The 21570-nt window shown below is 45.1% G+C and overlaps 1 protein-coding gene across 3 annotated transcripts in view; it reads right to left on the reverse strand.

The window, feature by feature from the left end:
* Positions 1-21570, reverse strand: part of nbas (NBAS subunit of NRZ tethering complex) — a gene marked incomplete at its 5' end in the record, with an annotated part of 391676 nt that overhangs the window by 155896 nt on the left and 214210 nt on the right. For all 3 annotated transcript variants that reach the window (XR_014630909.1, XR_014630910.1, XM_084453787.1), the window contains 2 exons: positions 5189-5299; positions 5842-6065. Coding sequence is in view for 1 of the 3 variants with exons in the window: in XM_084453787.1 (XP_084309913.1) it covers positions 5189-5299; positions 5842-6065 (335 nt within the window). The remainder of the gene's footprint in view (positions 1-5188; positions 5300-5841; positions 6066-21570) is intronic.

The following is a 21570-nucleotide window of genomic DNA, read 5'->3' on the forward strand; positions in this document are numbered from 1 at the left end:
CTCTGTTCCTCTCCTCTCTCTCTGTTCCTCTCCTCTCTCCTCTCTCTCTCTATGTTCCTCTCCTCTCTCTCTCCTCTGTCTCTCTCTCTGTTCTTCCTTCTCTTTCACCATGCTCTCTTTTTGTAGTGCCCTTTGTCGTGTCAGAGAGAGAGAGAGAGAGATAGAGGAAAATACAAGATGGGAGTGAAAAAAGACTGATTTAAGACAAAAGAGTGTGTGTGTGTTGATTTAAGACAAAAGAGAGTGAGAGTGTGTGTGTGTGTCTACTTGAGTGTCGCACAATGTCAGGCGAGAAAGTGAGAAGATTGCATCTGAGCCGTGAACACAGATCCTGTACTGACCACACATATGTACTCATATGTAATATTTGTGGATCTGTAGTCATACTGAATATTTGTGGATCTGTACTCATATGTAATATTTGTGGATCTGTACTCAACTCATATTGAATATTTGTGGATCTGTACTCATACTGAATATTTGTGGATCTGTACTCATATGTAATATTTGTGGATCTGTACTTATATGTAATATTTGAGGATCTGTACTCATATGTAATATTTGTGGATCTATACTCATATTGAATATTTGTGGAACTGTACTCATACTGAATATTTGTGGATCTGTACTCATATTGAATATTTGTGGAACTGTACTCATACTGAATATTTGTGGATCTGTACTCATATTGAATATTTGTGGAACTGTGCTCATACTGAATATTTGTGGATCTGTACTCATACTGAACATTTGTGGATCTGTACTCATACTGAACATTTGTGGATCTGTACTCATATTGAATGTGTGTGGATCTGTACTCATATTGAATATTTGTGGATCTGAACTCATACTAAATATTTGTGGATCTGTACTCATACTGAGCATTTGTGGATCTGTACTCATATTGAATACTTGTGGATCTGTACTCATATTGAATATTTGTGGATCTGTACTCATATTGAATATTTGTGGATCTGTACTCATATTGAATACTTGTGGATCTGTACTCATATGTAATATTTGTGGATCTGTACTCATACTGAATACTTGTGGATCTGTACTCATATGTAATATTTGTGGATCTGTACTCATACTGAGCATTTGTGGATCTGTACTCATATTGAATATTTGTGGATCTGTACTCATACTGAGCATTTGTGGATCTGTACTCATATTGAATACTTGTGGATCTGTACTCATATTGAATATGTGTGGATCTGTACTCATATTGAATATTTGTGGATCTGTACTCATATTGAATACTTGTGGATCTGTACTCATATGTAATATTTGTGGATCTGTACTCATACTGAATACTTGTGGATCTGTACTCATATGTAATATTTGTGGATCTGTACTCATATGTAATATTTGTGGATCTGTACTCATGTAATATTTGTGGATCTGTACTCATATGTAATATTTGTGGATCTGTACTCATATGTAATATTTGTGGATCTGTACTAATATGTAATATTTGTGGATCTGTGATCATATTGAATACGTGTGGATCTGTACTCATATGTAATATTTGTGGATCTATACTAATATTGAATATTTGTGCATCTGTACTCATATTGAATATTTGTGGATCTGTACTCATATGTAATATTTGTGGATCCGTACTCATATGTAATATTTGTGGATCTGTACTCATACTGAATATTTGTGGATCTGTACTCATATTGAATATTTGTGGATCTGTACTCATATTGAATATCTGTGGATCTGTACTCATATTGAATATTTGTGGATCTGTACTCATATTTAATATGTGTGGATCTGTACTCATATTGAATACTTGTGGATCTTTACTCATTTTTAATATGTGTGGATCTGTACTCATATTGAATATCTGTGGATCTGTACTCATATTGAATATTTGTGGATCTGTACTCATATTGAATATTTGTGGATCTGTACTCATATTGAATACTTGTGGACCTTTACTCATTTTTAATATGTGTGGATCTGTACTCATATTTAATATTTGTGGATCTGTACTCATATTTAATATTTGTGGATCTGTACTCATATTTAATATTTGTGGATCTGTACTCATATTGAATACTTGTGGATCTGTACTTATAATGAATATTTGTGGATCCGTACTCATATTTAATATTTGTGGATCTGTACTCATATTGAATACTTGTGGATCTGTACTCATACTGAATACTTGTGGATCTGTACTCATACTGAATACTTGTGGATCTGTAATCATACTCAATACTTGTGGATCTTCTGTACTCATACTGAATACTTGTGGATCTGTATTCATACTGAATCTGCGCGCTAATCAAGGAGTTAGAATAAGGCTGGAGGGAGAGCTGTTTTCATTCATGTGATTGGAGTAGACCATGGGTTCCCAAACTCCATCAATGTGGGCCTACCTTCTGAAAACAGTGACACACCCGCACCCCCCCAAATTTGTCCATTTTGCAAGGCAGCATTAGCTAGCCCATAACGTTACACAGCTAAGTTAGCTCAGTGGCACATGTTGCTAGTTAACATTATGACATTTTCACATAATACATTCATGCCTGCAGGGGGAGGCTCTCTCTGCACATTTAGTATACATCTCTCCCATTATTTAATTAGATCTTCATTTTCATTCATAAAAACCATAGACATTTAAAAAAATAAAAAACATGTTTTTCCTTCTTTTTTTTCTAACCATCCCTCCGCGCCTCCCCTGAATTTCTTTGGGGTCCCCCAGGGGAGGCCCGCCTCACAGTTTGGGAACCCATGGAGTAGACTGTTCTGCTGTTCCATTAATGTCTGTGCACAGTCATTTGTTTACAAATCTTTTTATTTTGAACAGCAGGTTGTAATGAGTTGGTCTGTGCCTGCATGTGTGTGTGTGTGTGGTCTGCGTGTGTGTGTGGTCTGCATGTGTGTGTGGCCTGCGTGTGTGTGGTCTGTGTGTGTGTGTGTGTGGTCTGCGTGTGTGTGTGGTCTGCATGTGTGTGTGGCCTGCGTGTGTGTGGTCTGTGTGTGTGTGTGTGTGGTCTGCATGTGTGGGTCTGTGGCCTGCGTGTGTGTGTGTTGTCTGTGTGTGTGTATGTGTGTGTGTCCTGCGTGTGTGTGTGTGGTCTGCATGTGTGGTCTGCGTGCGTGTGTGTGGTCTGTGCGTGTGTGGTCTGTGTGTGTGGCCTGTGTGAGTGGTCTGTGTGTGTGTGGTCTGCATGTATGTCTGTGTGTGGCCTGCGTGTGTGTGTGTGTGTGTGTGTGGTCTGCATGTGTGCGTGTGTGTGGGCTGCGTGTGTGTGTGTGTGGGCTGGGTGCGTGTGTCTGTGTGGTCTGCGTACGTGTGTCTGTGTGGTCTGCGCGTGTGTGTGGTCTGTGTGTGTGTGTGTGTGTGCGTGCGTGTGTGTGTGTGTGCGTGTTGTGACGGTTTGGTGGCAGCCCGTAACATTTTCACTTGCTGTCACAAATGCGCACAGAAAATTAATGCCACCTCACTCCATTTTCCACGCCCATACAATCAGCCGGTTGATCAGCATATGTACCGGATGGTGTCTTCATCAGGAGGCTCCCAGTTTGGAAGATGACGCGGGGATTTCAAACGGCATTAGAGTAATCACGTCAATTGAAAGCGAGTAGCCTAACTGCTATAGAGTTTTGCATAAATGGAGTAGCCACTGGAATCCTCTACGGAGCGACCGACAGGTGGATTACTAACGCTAAACCTGGAGTTACCAAAACTGGATTATAAATGACAACCTCTTATACCAGGAAGTAGCCTAGTTGGAGAACGGAGAACGGAGCTGACGACAGATCCACCGACTGCCGCAATCGGCTAAGTGATACTCTTTCCTTCACTTCGTGAATAATAGAACTGACACTGTTGTTTATTAATCTGCGACTGAATTGAAACTTTGTGCCGCGAATTGGTGGTGGGGGGGGGGGGGGGGGGGGGGGGGGGAACGTGGAGTGGATTTGGACTGAACTGAAACTTTATGCTGCGAAGTGGCGGGGGGGAAAAAAACGTGGAATGGACTTGGACTGAACTGAAACTGAATTGAATTGTTTTGTATTGCATGGTGCGCTCCAATACACATGAATTGCATAATTTCATTGAGATACTTGTCTATTGTGTTGTAAGGTGAATATTATTGATCTTCACATTGGGTAAATGAGACATGTAGCCTAAGGGTTTATGCGAGGAGTTTAGTCTCTGACACATGCATCCTTTGTAAGTTTGACTACCTCCTGTGACTAGAGACAAGACAAGACCTGACTGGCACCCCGGCAAACCGAACTGTCAAACCGTTACAGTGTGCGCGTGCGCGTGTGTGTGCGTGGTCAGTACAGGATCTGTGTTGATCACACAGGGGAGGAGGTTCACGGCTCAGACGCAATCTTCTCACTTTCTCGCCTGACATTGTGCAACACTCAAGTACACACACACACACACACACACACACACACACACACACACACACACACACACACACACAGACTCGTTTGTCTTTTTTCACTCCCATCTTGTATTTTCCTCCGTCTGTCTCTCTCTCTCACACACACACACACACACACACACACACACACACACACACACAGTCTCACTCCCGCTCCCGTAAACACACTCGTTAACAGATCTTTAAACTTTCTTGCTCATCCCTCTCTTTCTCCCTCAATATCTACTCTGTCCAACAGTGATGGAGGCCAAGAACCACCTCTCCCTACCAACACACACACACACACACACACGCACACACGAAGTAAGGGAGAAACATAATAAGAGGGGGGGTGCAGAGTAAGGCCGGATTCATCGTCGACGCAAAGTACATAAGCGCAAGCAACGCAAGCTTCACAAGGCCACGCAAGATCTCGTTGCGTCCTTGCGTGTGTCATGCCGAACTTTGTCACTTGACGCAAGCAATAGTGCAATTCCTTGCGTTTCCACAGAACAAAACACAGAACGCAAGCTCTCGAGTCATGTTAGAGCTTGCGTTCACAACGTAGCTTGCGTTGTTTACGTCGACTATGAATCAGGCCTAAGAGCGTTGAGACAGTGAATGGAGGTGTGGAGAACAAGGACGGAAGACTGGGAGGATGTTTGAGCATTAGGACCCAGAGGGCTCCTCTGCCTGGCCAGGCTGGGGGCTGGGGGAGGAGCCACTACCGGTACATCTGATTTGGCCTGCGTGCACGTGTGTGTGTGTGTGTGTGTGTGTCCTACCCGCTGTCAGTGAAGAGGAACTCCAGGTGAGTCATGTAGACCTCCCACAGAGGAACACTGTAGCGCTGCGCCAACGATAGAGAGATCCTGTACACACCATCATCCAGGGTCCTGCACCACACACACACACATATATATAGTAACCACACACACCCAGTAACCACACACACAGAGATATATACACACACACACACACATATATACACATTATTCACACATAATAAGGTGAAGATACACAGTATGTAAATTCACCCTAACCCGCACACACACACACACATATAGTATACAAACACACACACACACACACACACACACACAGTACACACACACACACATAGAGTATACACACACAGATATATATACACACACACACACACACATATATATACACAAATTATTCACACATAATAAGGTGAAGATACACAGTATGTAAATTCACCCACACATTCATTTAAGCACACACACACACGTACACACACACACTCACACACACTCACACTGGTGTGTCCCCCCCCCCCTGCTCACTCAGCCAGGCCCAGGATGGACCCCCCCCCCCCCTGCTCACTCAGCCAGGCCCAGGATGTACCCCCCCCCCCCTGCTCACTCAGCCAGGCCCAGGATGTACCCCCCCCCCCCCCCCCTCCCCCGCTCACTCAGCCAGGCCCAGGATGGTGTTCTTCTTGTAGGGGGCGTCGCAGCTGAAACGCAGCAGGTCCACGCCGCGGCCGAGCCCCTGCAGGACCTGCGCCTGGTTGAAGTCCGTCAGGCGCTCCAGATACATGCGCAGCCGGCCAATCAGCTGCTCCACATCCTCCGGCCAATCCCACTGGGCCGACACGTGCTGGGTGACCAATCGGATCAGCTCCTTGGGGTCAGCCTGCAGGGGGCGGGGTAGGGATGTCGTTATATACTGAAGAGATATATACTACTCATCCATCCATATACTGTAGTACTCATCCATCCATATACTGTAGTACTCATCCATCCATATACTGTACTACTCATCCATCCATGTACTGTAGTACTCATCCATCCATATACTGTACTACTCATCCATCCAAATACTGTAGTACTCATCCATCCATATACTGTACTACTCATCCATCTGTGATGCTCATCTAACAGGCCATAGTACTGGGCTGGCCTAAAAAACAAACCAACAGCGCCACTGAAGCTGCTTGTAAGAGGCACAAACACAGTTGTAATCAGAGAGCGTTTTCCTGAGAGAGAAACATCAGTTGCTATTACAGCCCCGTTCTGCTGACTTCTGAATCCCCCTGATCCCCGGCAGCGTAAACACCAGCTCCCTCACCACCCCGTCAGAGGACAGCACTCATCCCTCACCACCCCGTCAAAGGACAGCACTCATCCCTCACCACCCCGTCAGAGGACAGCGCTCATCCCTAACCACCCCGTCAGAGGACAGCGCTCATCCCTCACCACCCCGTCAGAGGACAGGGCTCATCCCTAACCACCCCGTCAGAGGACAGTGCTCGTTTCCTGAGCAGCCTGGCGGGACGCAAGGTTGTGATTATTGCAAGGCCGTCGCACCGCGCTTCAAACACGCCATGGTTACCAGGCGTGGATCTGAGGAGAAGAAAGCCAGTTTCATCTTAAAAAAACACATCCAGCCATGCAAAGGCATGATGGGATTCTCATTTCTGAAAGACCTCTGCTTTCTTAGGCAGGTGATGTGACTATCTGTGAATGTGCTGTAGGAGCCGTGAGGCCTGCTTCCCTGTCCCAGCCTGAGGGGGCTTGGGAGTTTGGGGACACGCTGTTTGACAGGCAGGCGCCGGTGTCATTTTCATCACCCCTCACTAATTCAAAAGAAAACAAGTCTGTTGTTGGTCCTGCCACCTCATTGGCTCTCGCCTGGTGCCGTACGATAATTTATGTGTTAGTCTCCTTTGATTGAAGTAATTGGGTAATTATATCTATTCAAGTATGTGTTTAAGAAGGGGGTGATATGTAAGAATGTTTTAAAGACTGTCTGGTGATTGTGGTGTGGTGGATGTTTTAAAGACTGCCTGGTGATTGTGGTGTGGTGGATGTTTTAAAGACTGTCTGGTGATTGTGGTGTGGTGGATGTTTTAAAGACTGTCTGGTGATTGTGGTGTGGTGGATGTTTTAAAGACTGTCTGGTGATTGTGGTGTGGTGGATGTTTTAAAGACTGCCTGGTGATTGTGGTGTGGTGGATGTTTTAAAGACTGCTTGGTGATTGTGGTGTGGTGGATGTTTTAAAGACTGCCTGGTGATTGTGGTGTGGTGGATGTTTTAAAGACTGCCTGGTGATTGTGGTGTGGTGGATGTTTTAAAGACTGCCTGAAGATTGTGGTGTGGTGGTGCTCGTGCTAGAAGCTCGGTAGGAAGCAGAGGGGAACTGGAAGGATGAGGAGGAAGAGAGGAGAGGAGGAGGTAGAGAGGAGAGGAGGAGGAACAGGGCCGGTTCTAGGCAGCGGCAAGAGGGGGCAATGCCCCCTCAAACAAATGCCTTGCCCCCTCAAATCAAATCCGCCGAAAAAGGCACAAGTTCTCGTCTCTCTCTCCCCTCCGCTCCGTGATGTGTGCCGGCTGTATGCGATCTACTCTCTGCAGTTAGCAGAGACGCTCCCCCAGTAAACACCCAATCACTGTTAGTATGCAAATGAGCCAAGAAGTATCCTATCAGGTGTCGGATTTCACTGAAGCGGTAAGACTTTCTGACTTTAAATTTGTCGTAGCGAGTTGTGTCGTGAGATACTTAATAAATAATTAACAACAAAAAACAAACGTAAATATAGCATCTATTTGTTGTCAAACGGGGAATGGTATGCTGTTCTTCTCCAAGTGGGAGCCTGACAGTGGGAGCGTTTCTCAATCACTGTGAGCCTGTCAGTTAGCCAGGCTAGCTGTCAGTGGGAACGTTTCTCAGTCACACAAGCACAGGAGATGCGAGTGCCCGGTGCATAACACAGACTGAGGACAAATGACCTGTGTGTGCCAGACCCCTACGCCCTGCCCAGCCTCTAGTTCTGCATGCTGTTTTGAGTATAATCACAGAGATTTTTGAAAAGCTTTTACTCACTTTCCACTACTGCAGCTTTCAGCAGCTCATAAAGAGCTTTGTGTGTTTCTGCATCCATCCATTCTCCTCAGTGACTTGGCGAATACATGTCAAACTGCACACACGACATTTTATTGTTTAAATGTGTGATGCATCCGTTTTTCAGAGTTTAAAAAAAGGCAGTGCTGCTCCTGCCTGTACCAGTAGCAGTGATGCTGCTAGTACCTCAGACAGTAGCTAGTAACGTTACCTCAGAGACAGTAGCTAGTAACGTTATCTCAGAGACAGTAGCTAGTAACGTTACCTCAGAGACAGCAGCTAGTAACGTTACCTCAGAGACAGCAGCTAGTAATGTTACCTCAGAGACAGTAGCTAACGTTACCTCAGAGAGAGCAGCTAGTACCTCAGAGACAGTAGCTAGTAACGTTACCTCAGAGACAGTAGCTAGTAATGTTACCTCAGAGACAGTAGCTAGTAACGTTACCTCAGAGACAGCAGCTAGTACCTCAAAGGCAGCAGCTAGTACCTCAGAGACAGCAGCCAGCATACCGGTGACTACACTCTTACCATCAGCAAGCACTGCTTCTCCTGTACCTCCCCCAAGTGCTGCCCCCCCCAAAGCAGCTTACTCAACTAGGTCTACCCAGTGATTTAAATGGCAGTGCACCATCTCAGCCAATACTGGGTAGCTACCCAAAGCGTGCATTTGGTACAACGTTAAGATCATTCAATCCTGCCTGGTACCGCGCACGAACATGGCTAGAGTACTCTGTTATGCGAGACGCATGCTTCCGTTTCCCCTGTCTGAAATATAGCACTGCTAATGAGAGGGATGCTGTGTTCAACTTAACTGGTTTTAACAACTGGAAAGCAACTGGAAAGCAGCACTTGTTGGCTACAGAGGCATGTGTCCAGTCATAACCATGTGCTTTAACCACCTGGACTCAGCACAAAAGCAGAGAGGCTACAGGGGGGACTGTCGACCCCCTGTTGGTTGGTAAAACATTACTATGTCAAGAGTGTGGGCAGTGCTGTCAAGTTTCTCTGTGTTAATTTGTTGGGTCTCAGTGGGACTGTAGAAACCTTGAGACATGATAGGCCTACAGCTGGTAATGATGACGTTGCTTCAGGTCTTTTTCTAAAACGCATGGAGTATACCTTGGAGAAGGATGAGAAACTAGCAAACATTGCTAAAGGTATCCCAAAGAATGTCAAATACACATCTAAGGATATCCAAAATGAAATAATTCAAACACTGGCAGACATGTTGCTTGGAGAGGTCAGGAAAAAATATGAAAATGCTGATTCTGCAGGGTTTTGCCTCAAAAGTGATGGGACCAGGGACAGGTGCAATGTGGAAAATGTGTCTGTGATGATCCGATTTATCAGCAATTCAATCCCAGAAGAGTATCTTATTGGGTTGCTTGACTTGGGTCAACTTGATGCAGAGTACATCACCTCTGAAATACTGACACACCTTTCTGATGCTGGCTACAGTGCTGACAACATACTTAGCCAGCGTTATGATGGAGCCTCTGTGATGAGTGGGGTAAGAGGTGGTGTACAAGCTCTGCTCCAAAAGAAGCTTGCAAGATATGTTCCATACATCCACTGCTACAACCACCAACTGAACTTAGTGGTTGTGCATGCCATCGAGGGTGAACCATGTGCACAAAGATTTATTGACCTCTCCAATTCACTCTACAACTATTTTCAGCATCACTATGTGTCCAAGAAATACGATGCACCTAATCTTAGAAGGCTGCTTCAAATTCGATGGACAAGCCACTGTGAGGTGACAAGGTGCATTGTGGACAATAAAGACCAGATTCTCAGTATCCTATCTGAGATGACAGAGGATGATGATGCTGCAGTTGACCTGTGCACCGAGGCATCAAGCCTGCTATGTCAAATTAAAGGAAGGACTTCTTTGAGACTGAAAAGTTTTTAGTGCGGGTGCAGATTTTCAAAGAAGAATGTTGACCTGATGAAGGTCATATCCAGCCTTGTGCCCACATTTAGTGCATTTCTAGATTTAACCCTGTTGCACCCACTGGCTGTGCTGGCTGGCTCTGTGGCAGACAATGCCAATCTGAAAAATGAAATTCTTGTGGCAAAACAGATGTTGCTCAAGAAATGTCCAAATGAAACAGACCTGTCCACTGTGTGTAACCACCTACAGGAGTACAAGGAGGCCTTTCCCGAGTTGCATAAATTGTATGTAACAGCCCTGGTAATTGGTGTTTCTTCAACATCGTGTGAGAGTTCCTTCTCCACATTGTCACAGGTCCTAACCCCCTACCGTCGCACCATGTTACAGGAGAGGACAGGAGGAGGAAGGGCAGAGGAAGAGAGGAGAGGAGGAGGAAGAGAGGAGAGGAGGAGGAAGGGCAGAGGAAGAGAGGAGAGGAGGAGGTAGAGAGGAGAGGAGGAGGAAGAGAGGAGAGGAGGAGGAAGAGAGGAGAGGAGGAGGAAGGGCAGAGGAAGAGAGGAGAGGAGGAGGTAGAGAGGAGATGAGGAGGAAGAGAGGAGACGAGGAGGAAGGGCAGAGGAAGAGAGGAGGAGGAAGAGAGGAGAGGAGGAGGAAGGGCAGAGGAAGAGGAGAGGAGGAAGAAGGGCAGAGGAAGAGAGGAGAGGAGGAGGAAGAGAGGCGAGGAGGAGGTAGAGAGGAGAGGTGGAGGAAAGGCAGAGGAAGAGAGGAGGAAGAGGAAGAGAGGAGAGGAGGAGGAAGGGCAGAGGTAGAGAGGAGAGGAGGAGGGAAAGAGGAGAGGAGGAGGAAGGGCAGAGGAAGAGAGGAGAGGAGGAGGTAGAGGAGAGGAGGAGGAAGGGCAGAGGAAGAGAGGAGAGGAGGAGGTAGAGGAGAGGAGGAGGAAGGGCAGAGGAAGAGAGGAGAGGAGGAGGAAGAGAGGAGAGGAGGAAGGGCAGAGGAAGAGAGAAGAGGAGGAAGGGCAGAGGAAGAGAGGAGAGGAGGATGTAGAGAGGAGAGGAGGAAGAGAGGAGAGGAGGTGGAAGAGAGGAGAGGAGAGGAGGAGGAAGGGCAGAAGAAGAGAGGAGAGGAGGAGGTAGAGCAGAGGAAGAGAGGAGAGGAGGAAGGGCAGAGGAAGAGAGGAGAGGAGGAAGAGAGGAGAGGAGAGGAGGAGAAAGAGAGGAGAGGAGGAGGTAGAGCAGAGGAAGAGAGGAGAGGAGGAGGTAGAGCAGAGGAAGAGGAGAGGAGGAGGTAGAGAGGAGTGGAGGAGGAAGGGCAGAGGAAGAGAGGAGATGAGGAGGAAGAGAGGAGAGGAGGAGGAAGAGCCGTAGAAAAGCAGGTGAGAGAGGATGTTAGATATGGAGACGGAGAGAAGGAATAAAATAAGAAAAATACAGAAAAGACAAACCAAGCAGAAGCAGGACGGCGGGTCAAGGGGGTGGAGGAGGGGGAGGAGTCAGGGAGGAGTCAGATGGAACGGACCAAAGCAGTTCCTCAACACTGACGGGTGTTAAAATGATCTAGCTGCCAGAGATGGCAGGAGGACCAGGAGGACAGAAGAGGAGGAGGAGAGACGGGTGATGATGGCACCAGGGACAGGGAGAGGAGGAGAGGAGGACAGGTGATGATGGCACCAGGGACAGGGAGAGGAGTAGAAGAGGAGGATAGGTGATGATGGCACCAGGGACAGGGAGAGGAGGAGGACCAGGAGGACAGGTGATGATGGCACCAGGGCCAGGGAGAGGGGAGGTGTGTGTGTCTGCTGGAGGTTCCACGGACAGGGCAGCATTTGAATAGCCTGATCTCTGAGCTCACATTCTACTCACTCCAGATCAGTCTGGATATCCAGCCGTTCTAACTGAATCCACTGAATGCCAATCACAACCGTTGATCTAATATGGTTGATTTAATAAGGTGACGGAACAAGGGGCGCCGCAAAGCAGGGCTCTAAGGTGCGACCATTTTAATCGCATTTGCGACTAAAAATAGTTTTGTGCGATCAGAAAAAATAATTTAGGAGCACACTGTGCGAGTACTGTTTTCAACTATAAATAAATTATATTGAATTAAAATAATCCATGCAAATTGGATCAAACTTGTCAAGGTTTTGCACACCCATATACAAAACTACAAGTCCCACGACTGCAACCTGCAAAGCGCAGAACTTGTAATGACATGCGATGACAGCTCAGCTGCCCTCACTCAAAAACGACTGTGCAGACACCGAATGCCGTCAGTAACATTAACAAAATGAAGAAAATGAAGCCCATTTAATCGTATTTTGCCAGGCAAAGTGGAACCAAAGAGAGAGAGGAATTCGGTGAGGCCCGAGGGGAGTCGAATCAACTGTCACTCAAAAATCTTTGTTTACACAAAGTTCTATTGATTCGATTAGATTCAACATTGCACCGTAGCCTACCAGTAACTTACTGGATCCACATCAAAATGCAATGAAATGCCGACATCGTAAAAAGCGTTTTCCTGAAATGTGTGTCATCCATCGATCTAATGACATGTTCCTTTGCATCTACATTAAACAAAGTTTTTCCACGGATTTTACAAATTTTTAATGATTATTTGCGAAGATATTGGGCTTCTTCACACATTTTTTCACGGCACTAGCAGCTATGTTTCATATCCCTGCCTAAGTTCGCAAAGCATTGTGTGAATTTTCATCTACCCCTCGGTTTCAAGTCAGCATCTGAAAACCCTCGTTTTGGAGTGCTGTTTGAACGTCCACTAGCCCTCGATATGCCCCCTAGCCCTAGAAGCTAAAAGGAATGGGACACACTACCCTACGCCTGAACGCGCAAAATGTAGGGGTAGGGCCAAGGGCTAGGGCTAAAGGGGGGTATTGGATTGGGCCATAGTCTTCATTAGGACCAATGAACATGATGCAGTGTGTGGGAATAGTATAGTCAATCAATCAATCAATCAAAGCTTTATTTGTAAAGCGCATTTCATACCCAGAGGCAACACAATGCGCTTTACAGAGAACAAGGGAGGTGGGCATACGACCCACTGTCTACATATTCCAGAGGGAAGCAAAAAAACAGTAATCACGCGGGGGCCAGATAAGTGAGCTGTAAAAATTCTTCCCTGACCCCTCTTAACAAGGTGATCGAGCAAGCTCCAGGAGTATGTTGTCTACCGGCTAAGAACATTTATAAAGCAATACATTACATTAAATTACATTTCAGAGTAAGAGAGGCTAAAAAAGCTTAATAGGAGAGACATGGCAAATACTGGTGTGTGTTTGCTATGGCCCAGGCCTAAAGCCGGAAGTGGGCTGGTGTATGTCTGTGTGTACGTGTGTGTGTGTGTTAACTAAATGCTACGACATCCACAGCAGACACGGAGGTATCTATCGGACTCCGGGAGGTCTGCTGGTGACAGTGGGGCATCCATAGTCTTCATTAGGACCAATGCACATGATGAAGTGTGTGGGAATAGTATAGTCTTCATTAGGACCAATGCACCTGATGAAGTGTGTGGGAATAGTAGGCTATAGTCTTCATTAGGACCAATGCACATGATGAAGTGTGTGGGAATAGTATAGTCTTCATTAGGACCAATGCATATGATGAAGTGTGTGGGAATAGTAGGCTATAGTCTTCAATAGGACCAATGCACATGATGAAGTGTGTGGGAATAGTATAGTCTTCATTAGGACCAATGCATATGATGAAGTGTGTGGGAATAGTAGGCTATAGTCTTCAATAGGACCAATGCACATGATGAAGTGGGTAGGAATAGTATAGTCTTCATTAGGACAAATGCACATGATGAAGTGTGTGGGAATAGTATAGTCTTCATTAGGACCAATGCACCTGATGAAGTGTGTGGGAATAGTAGGCTATAGTCTTCATTAGGACCAATGCACATGATGAAGTGAAGTGTGTGGGAGTAGTATAGTCTTCATTAGGACCAATGCATATGATGAAGTGTGTGTGAATAGTAGGCTATAGTCTTCAATAGGACCAATGCACATGATGAAGTGTGTGGGAATAGTATAGTCTTCATTAGGACCAATGCACCTGATGAAGTGTGTGGGAATAGTAGTAGTAGGAGAGGATGAGCTCCTATGGTGAGCAGGTTATTATTGTTTATTGTTGTTGGCAGTAGGCCTAATGTGTGTGTTGCTTATAAAAATGTGTTATTTCAAATTTTCCGTTGCTCTCCTAAATTTCTTTCTGTGCTCCTAATTTTTTTCATTTAGGAGTACATGTGCTCCTAGTGAAAAATGTTAGCTTAGGGCCCTGCTGCAAAGACATTTTTGCTGATTGGTTGAAGGTCTGTCCAATTGCGTCCAGAGGCATTTTGATCTACGCCCGTTGGTAACGGTCCTTGGGAATCGGAAAGCAACTGAGTTTCCAGACCCTTCGCATTTTTGCGAATTGGGTCTGGCGAAGCCGTGTGTGAAATGAGCCTTTCATGATGAAACATCCCTCTTCTATCCTCCTCTCCCATTCCCCAATCCCCATCCTCCCTCTATCCCTTCTCTCAACTCACTCTCTTCTAGTCTCTCACAGACACCACCTCTTTTTCTTCCTCCCTCCCTCCATCATTCTCTCCATCTCTCTCCCTCCATCATTCTCAGAACATGCCATTTCACTTGCTCGTCATTTCATGGGCTTCAAAACGGTTTCTTGCTGTCTTGAAAAAAAAAGTAGCTCTTTCATCCACCAGATCAGCACATGAAGAGGTGTGGTGGCAGAGGACACTGTGGAGATGTGATGAGAGGGAGCCTTCACTTTTAGGTATTACAAGGCTTAGCAACAGATATTTGAGTGCTTTGTCCTCGGTGTCTAGTTAGTCTACTGGGCCTTGTTCAAGGATTGCACTACAAAAAAATTGCAGTTTCTCTGCTACTAGGCAGTGCGTGCTCACATCTTTGGGCTTCATTCACCAACAAAGTTAAGAATTTCTTGGGAAGCATTAGTTCTTAAACTCCACTTGCACCGTTTCAAAGAAGATTCTGGCATTCACCAATGTTCTCACATGTGGGAACTAAGAACAGAATCTACGAACACGGAAGAGCAGTCTTAAGTAGGCTACGGACTATTTGTGTGAAAGACATGTTCATTTAAAATGATTTGTGATTGTGTTTACTTCACATCTACAGTTGTACAACATTTTAGGATTGCAATATTATAATACAGTATCTGTATCATTTATCTTATAATAATGGTTTGGATTATTTTACAAAGCGAGAGTGCTGTCTGTCCATATCCCCGATGCGCCGGGTCCAACTGTGTGCCCTTCTCCGTTAACTGAACGAGTAGGCTAATATCGTCCCATGCATTTTACTGACACTGCTAAATATGACAGGTGGGGTCTGGTCTTTAGATTTTAGTCTTGGGCATGCTGCGTTGACAGCTGTGTAGGCTATTTAATAGCCTACATTTGTGTAGATTGTAGGCTATTGTATAGGCTACTGTACTCCATCACTTTGATATTTTGCACTGTTCTGCCTTGCTATGTTTTGTGTGTCTGTTAGCAGGTTTACGCAAAAACTACTGGATCGATTTTCACGAAGCTCGGTGGAAGGGTGTAGAACGGTCCAACTCACAACCCCCTAAAGGACAGGTCTGATGGACACCAGTGACCACTCGGTGAGTTTCCTGTCTCACAAACACACACTCCACACAAACACACGCTCTACACACACACACTCCACACAAACACACACTCCACACAAACACAAACTACACACAAACACACACTCCACACAAACACACACAAACACAAACACACACTCCACACAAACACAAACTACACACAAACACACACACTCCACACAAACACACACTCCACAGTGTCTTCATGATCATAACCAGCCTGGTTTCCATCTCCCTCTCTGGAGACTCACACAACTTTACATCTGATGGGGTTAATTAGTGCTAATTATGATAATAATGGGCTCTTTGTGTGTGTGCGTGTGTGTATTTGTGTGTGCGTGTGTATGTGTGTGTGCGTGTATGTGTGTGCGTGCGTGTGTGTGCGTGTGAACGTCTTATTAGGACCAATGTGCTTCTAACGTGTGAATGTGTGTGTGTGTGCGTGCGTGCGTGCGTGTGTGCGTGTATATGCATGCGTGTGTGTGTGTGCGTTTGTGTGTGTGCTTGTGAGGGTCTAATTAGGACCAATGTGCTTCTAACATGTGTGTGTGTGGGGGGGGGGGGGGGGTAGTGTTGCTCAGATCAATTGGATAATCAGGTACTAATAACATTGAGAAGAGAACCGCTCATGCAAGCAGAACCTGCCAAGCAACTCGACTGGCTGAGATGAAGCCCGGCTTCCACCCTGAAACTGAGTCAGAGCCTCTAATCCGCTTCACAGAGAGTTACAGCCGTGGGATGAAGCCCTGCTTCCACCCTAAAACTGAGTCAGAGCCTCTCATCCGCTTCACAGAGAGTTACAGCCGTGGGATGAAGCCCTGCTTCCACCCTAAAACTGAGTCAGAGCCTCCAATCCGCTTCACAGGGAGTTACAGATGTGGGAACATAAGAATGTAACTTGACCCACGGTATTCTAACAGGCGCTTTACGGCATTCCGCACCACCGCTCGCCTGCCCATAGGGGCGCAGTAATACCACTCATTGACCCATTGGTGTAGCTCATCTCGCACATTAGATGAGCCTACCGTTCTCAAACTCCTTGTTCTCTGTCTGGTTGTAATTTAATTATTACGAACAAAGCCTATCTATTTATAGTTTCTATCTCTGTAACTGTCGCCGGGTCTATATCTGTTAACTGTCGGGATAAGTTGAAGTTTAATACATTAGGCTAACTGAGTGTTCTCATATGGAACATGGCATCAGGACGAGTAAGATGGCTAACGGAGCTGACCAGAGATGTGTTTGAAATGGTTCACTCACTCCCTATTCCCTATTACCATGGATGTATTGAGTGTGACTCATAGTGAACTACATGGGGAATGATTTAACAGTTTTGGGACACTATATGGAATGTAACTGCGTAAGATATTCATGACTCAAACAAGCAGACGCGCCGATCACTGATGGCAGCAGGTTGAAATATCAGGTAGTATTCAGGTTCCATGTTTAGTTGAATGATAAATCCCATATAAATGGTTGGAATTCTAATGATGTGCAAGTGTGATTTTGTCAACTTTAGTGCTGTCTGCTAATAGCAGGCTGTGAAGCTGCACGATAAAACCGTGATAGCAAGTTAGCTCACGACAGCAGCTTCCATAATATTAACGGTAGCTGTCGGTGGCTAAAAAGCAGATAGCTAACTTTACAACGATGATTCCTGTAGCTATTTTGATTTTGATGCTATTAGTTCAACTTCTGTTTCTCGGGCAGGAACGGAGACGAACTCGCATTAGCAGAAAAGCAGCTAGAGGAATGATCTTAACATTAGCTAACTGCTTTAGCTACTGATAGCTACCGTCTTCTTCACTTCTCCTTCGGTAAAACATGACACCGTTGTGTTGTGGTATTGTGGAGGGCTTAGGTAGAAGCAGGAAGAGAAACCACTTTTGCCCCATATAAGTAAAATAATGGTCTCATAAGCATTTTCCGATTGTAAAATTGTGTTCACTTGTTTTAGTTTGCAAACATATGGAATTTTCTTAGCATATCTACTGGCTACATGATAACATAGCTTTCAAGTTTCGTGCGAGCAAGTCGTGCCTGCAAGCCAGGGAGAAATGACAGGAGACCGTGGCGGGACAAAAGTCTCATCCCGTAGAGGGACAGAAGTTGCATTGTGATGGCTTAGAACCAGAGGGGTGCGCGAGTGACATTTGGGCAGAATGAACAGGTGAAATGAAAGCTCTCGAAGAGATCTTTCTAATGCTATTGGTCAGCTTTGTATGTAGTTTTAATGTGAAAGATACATCTTGAATGCAGTCAAGACAAATTGTCTAGGAACTAGGCTAACACAGTTGTTTCAAGACCAGTAGTAACGTTTGTGGTTTCATTTTTGTCCTTCTCTTGGCTATTCTTGTTGGGGTGAATTGACCAGCTGTTTCAAATCGCCGGACGAGATGCCCGCTTCTATGACTGGATCTACAGCAAACAAGCATAACAGTGCGTCATGAAGACCGACGACTTGCTACATTAAGGCCGTTTCAGACGAGGAGCGATATCCGCGCATTGTAATTCATTTTCAATGAGAGAGGCAAACGGACAATTTGGGAGCCGCGGACAATCTGGGGCGAGGCGGCAAGCGGGCGCGACCCCGTGAAATTGTCGCGCGCGTGCTCGTTTCGTGCACACGCCTGCCCGCGACAAGAGCTGAATTGTAGTCAGCTTTCCCCACTGCGCGCAGGACGCGTGCGTCCCCCGCTGATCCGAGGGAGAACGCAGGCGGAATATCGCTCCCCGTCTGAAACGGCCTTGACTCCTGGAATCCCAAGGTCTTTCATATTGAAATTCTCTTGATGGTCTGGGGAGTTGCGAGACGTGTTAAGGGAGTGCATCAGTCGTGAGCCTTGACAGTAGGCTACCAGCCTGCGCTGCGCTCAGCACAAAGTTGGATGAATGGATGGACTTATTGGAATCCTGGAAAATGTTTATTGCGCTCTAAAATCATGAAAGCATAAATGTAAAAATGCAGCAACAAAAGTAGTCTAGATGAGATGGTGGTTTAAATGAATGGCAACACGTAGCCTAGAGGAAAACATAAATTGAGACTGGTGATAATGCTGATAATCTACAGTAGGGCCTACCTCTGGCTGAGTTCATGGTTACAACCATTCATCTCTTACACATGGGCCTATACAATACTTGCACAATCTACTTTGGACGTTAAATCCATCCATCTATCAATCATACTAGCGAATTCAATCCAACACTTGTGGAATGGCCGGTCATGGCAAAGCACCCACTAAGGCAGGCTACCCCCCTCCCCACGATGCAGGGCTAGGAAAGCGGTTCATCCAGTTTATTTGAATATAAAATAATTTGGGGGGGGGTTACAATAGTCTAGTCCAGGTTCGCTGGCGAGTGACGAGCTAGTCAGATGGCGCATGCATGTGTGGACATTGTAGGCCGATTCTGTAAAACCTAAAGAATAAAAGTAGGCTACGTTCAACATTCATTGGAGTGGTCCAGTTGGATAGGCTAGTCTAATCTAAATAAATTGAGGACCTGTCTTTTCAGTGTTTGCTGGTAGCAAATGCCACAGACAGACAGGGAGGAAATCTATTCGTTTCATTGTTTCATTGTTTGTGCTTTGTATGCACAAGATAGTTAATGTTCGGATATAATTGGCAGTAGGGCAGGAAAAAACCCTATCAAAGGCCAAGATTAGAAGGGATTTGAAGATGTAATTGGTCATTTTAAATGGGCCTACTTCTTTTGATGCCTATTTGAACGGACTGCATCGATCAATGCAATGACTCTCCATGTTTTTCAGTTTTACCCTTTTCATCAATAAAACATCATTTTTACAACCATGTCTCATTGATTGGGAAGGCATTTAGAGCTGCCGGTCTATTAGCCTACATTCGGACTCAGAGGATGACATAACTGTTTATTGAGAAACAATTGCAGGCTGGGCTATATAAAGAAATACCACAATGCATGTAGTCTAGATATATTACATTATGGTTAGGCTATAGCCTACACTTTATGGTAGACTGCCCTCTCGCTCGCTAAGCAGGCTACATTGTGGCTGTTTTGTTCATCGCAGAAGCCTATAGCCTAGGCTACACATTAAAAAAAATAAAAATAATTATATAGGCCTAGAAGGAATCAGAATATGTGGAAATTTAATTTTAGCCTATTTTAATACGATTCAAATTCTGCTTAGAGGGAATTATTTTCAACGGACATTATGACCTGAGCATAATTAATAATTATCTAAGTTAATATATGCCTATGAGAACGCAACGCTTTTTTACGATAGGCTAGGCCTATGCGTCTTGTGATTGTACTGTAGCCTAGGCTACAACTTAAGGCTTATTAGGCCCTATTGAATTCCTTTTATAGCCTACTAGGCTACTCATTATTATCGAATTATCTAGTTGATATATGAATAAAACAAGCCGTTTTAATGGCTATGGGCTACTAGTTGTAGCTATACACGAGTTGATGCGCTCTACTCTTACGCACGGTTGAGGCGGCAGCTCAAATACACTTCGCACATATCCTCTGCTATAGCCTCTCACAGACAGCTATGGTGCACTTCATGCATTGGTAGACAGTTCTGTTCTTGCTGCAGCTTGTCTTCACCATGCAGGTATTTTGGTGGGGGTATTCTTCTGTGGACACTGCGAGGGGCGCCGCCGGTGGCTGTTTGGACGCCAGAGCGCGCAGCTCTTCAGCCAACTGGAGGATGTCGCGTCTGGGGAGGCTCTGCGTCTCTCCACCAGTCCCCAGCGAGTCCAAGCTCCCCCAATGAATAATACTTATTTATAATATCCTACGTAGCACGAAACTGTGCATATAATAGGTTCATGGAACGGCTGGCGGCCGGTATAAATAAATAAAAACATACACGATATTTTCTTATTTGAATGATCTTGAATATATATATATATATTCAAGATCATTCAAATAACAAAATATTGTGTATATTGTGCATGTGAACGCACTCACTGTCAAACCTGCCGCTATCTATGCACAAGATAGTTAATGTCCGGATATGATTGGCAATGAGTGATCTTTACTCATGGCGACTATGTCAATTTTGTATGGATCCACAAGTCGATCAAGCTTATTTTTTCTTTGTATCGTGCTGAAGCCATATAGCCTACTGCGCTCGGACTTGGCTACATTAGCTGGTGCCCCGTCTTCAAATTTACTTCCGGGGTTTACGAGTAGCCTACTAGTTGAATGCGTTCCAGAAACAAAACGCAAAACCCCCACGTTCACCACATCTTTACTAACAAATATATTATACATATATAATACTGTTATTTTGCGCATTTGACCTAACAGCCACCACGTCTTGACCCGACGTCAGTTACCGGGATAGATAGGCTACTGTAGGCCTAGATATAGGTGTTCGTAATAATTAAATTACATCCAGATGGAGAAAACGTGTTTGAGAACAAGGTAATAATAACAATTAAACGTTATTTGTATAGCACCTTTCATACAGATAAATTCAGCTCAAAGTGCTTTACAACAGAGCATTTAAATTAAAGAATGTGAAACTTAATGATGCTTCATTCCTAGACTATAGGAGAAAAACACTGAGCCCAGCCTGCTAAATCTACTCAAAGACGCCACCTGGCGGTGGTGCATCACTAAAACGAAATAACACCCGTCTGAAATCCCACGAGATTTCCAAAGGGATTTCCCTGCCAAATACCGCAAAGGTGAAATGCTGCAGCATGTGACATTTCTAACTTCCCACATCTGTACAGCCGTGGGATGAAGCTCACTGTA

This window comes from Borostomias antarcticus (assembly GCF_949987555.1).
Source record: "Borostomias antarcticus genome assembly, chromosome: 19".
Lineage (NCBI taxonomy): Eukaryota > Metazoa > Chordata > Actinopteri > Stomiiformes > Stomiidae > Borostomias > Borostomias antarcticus.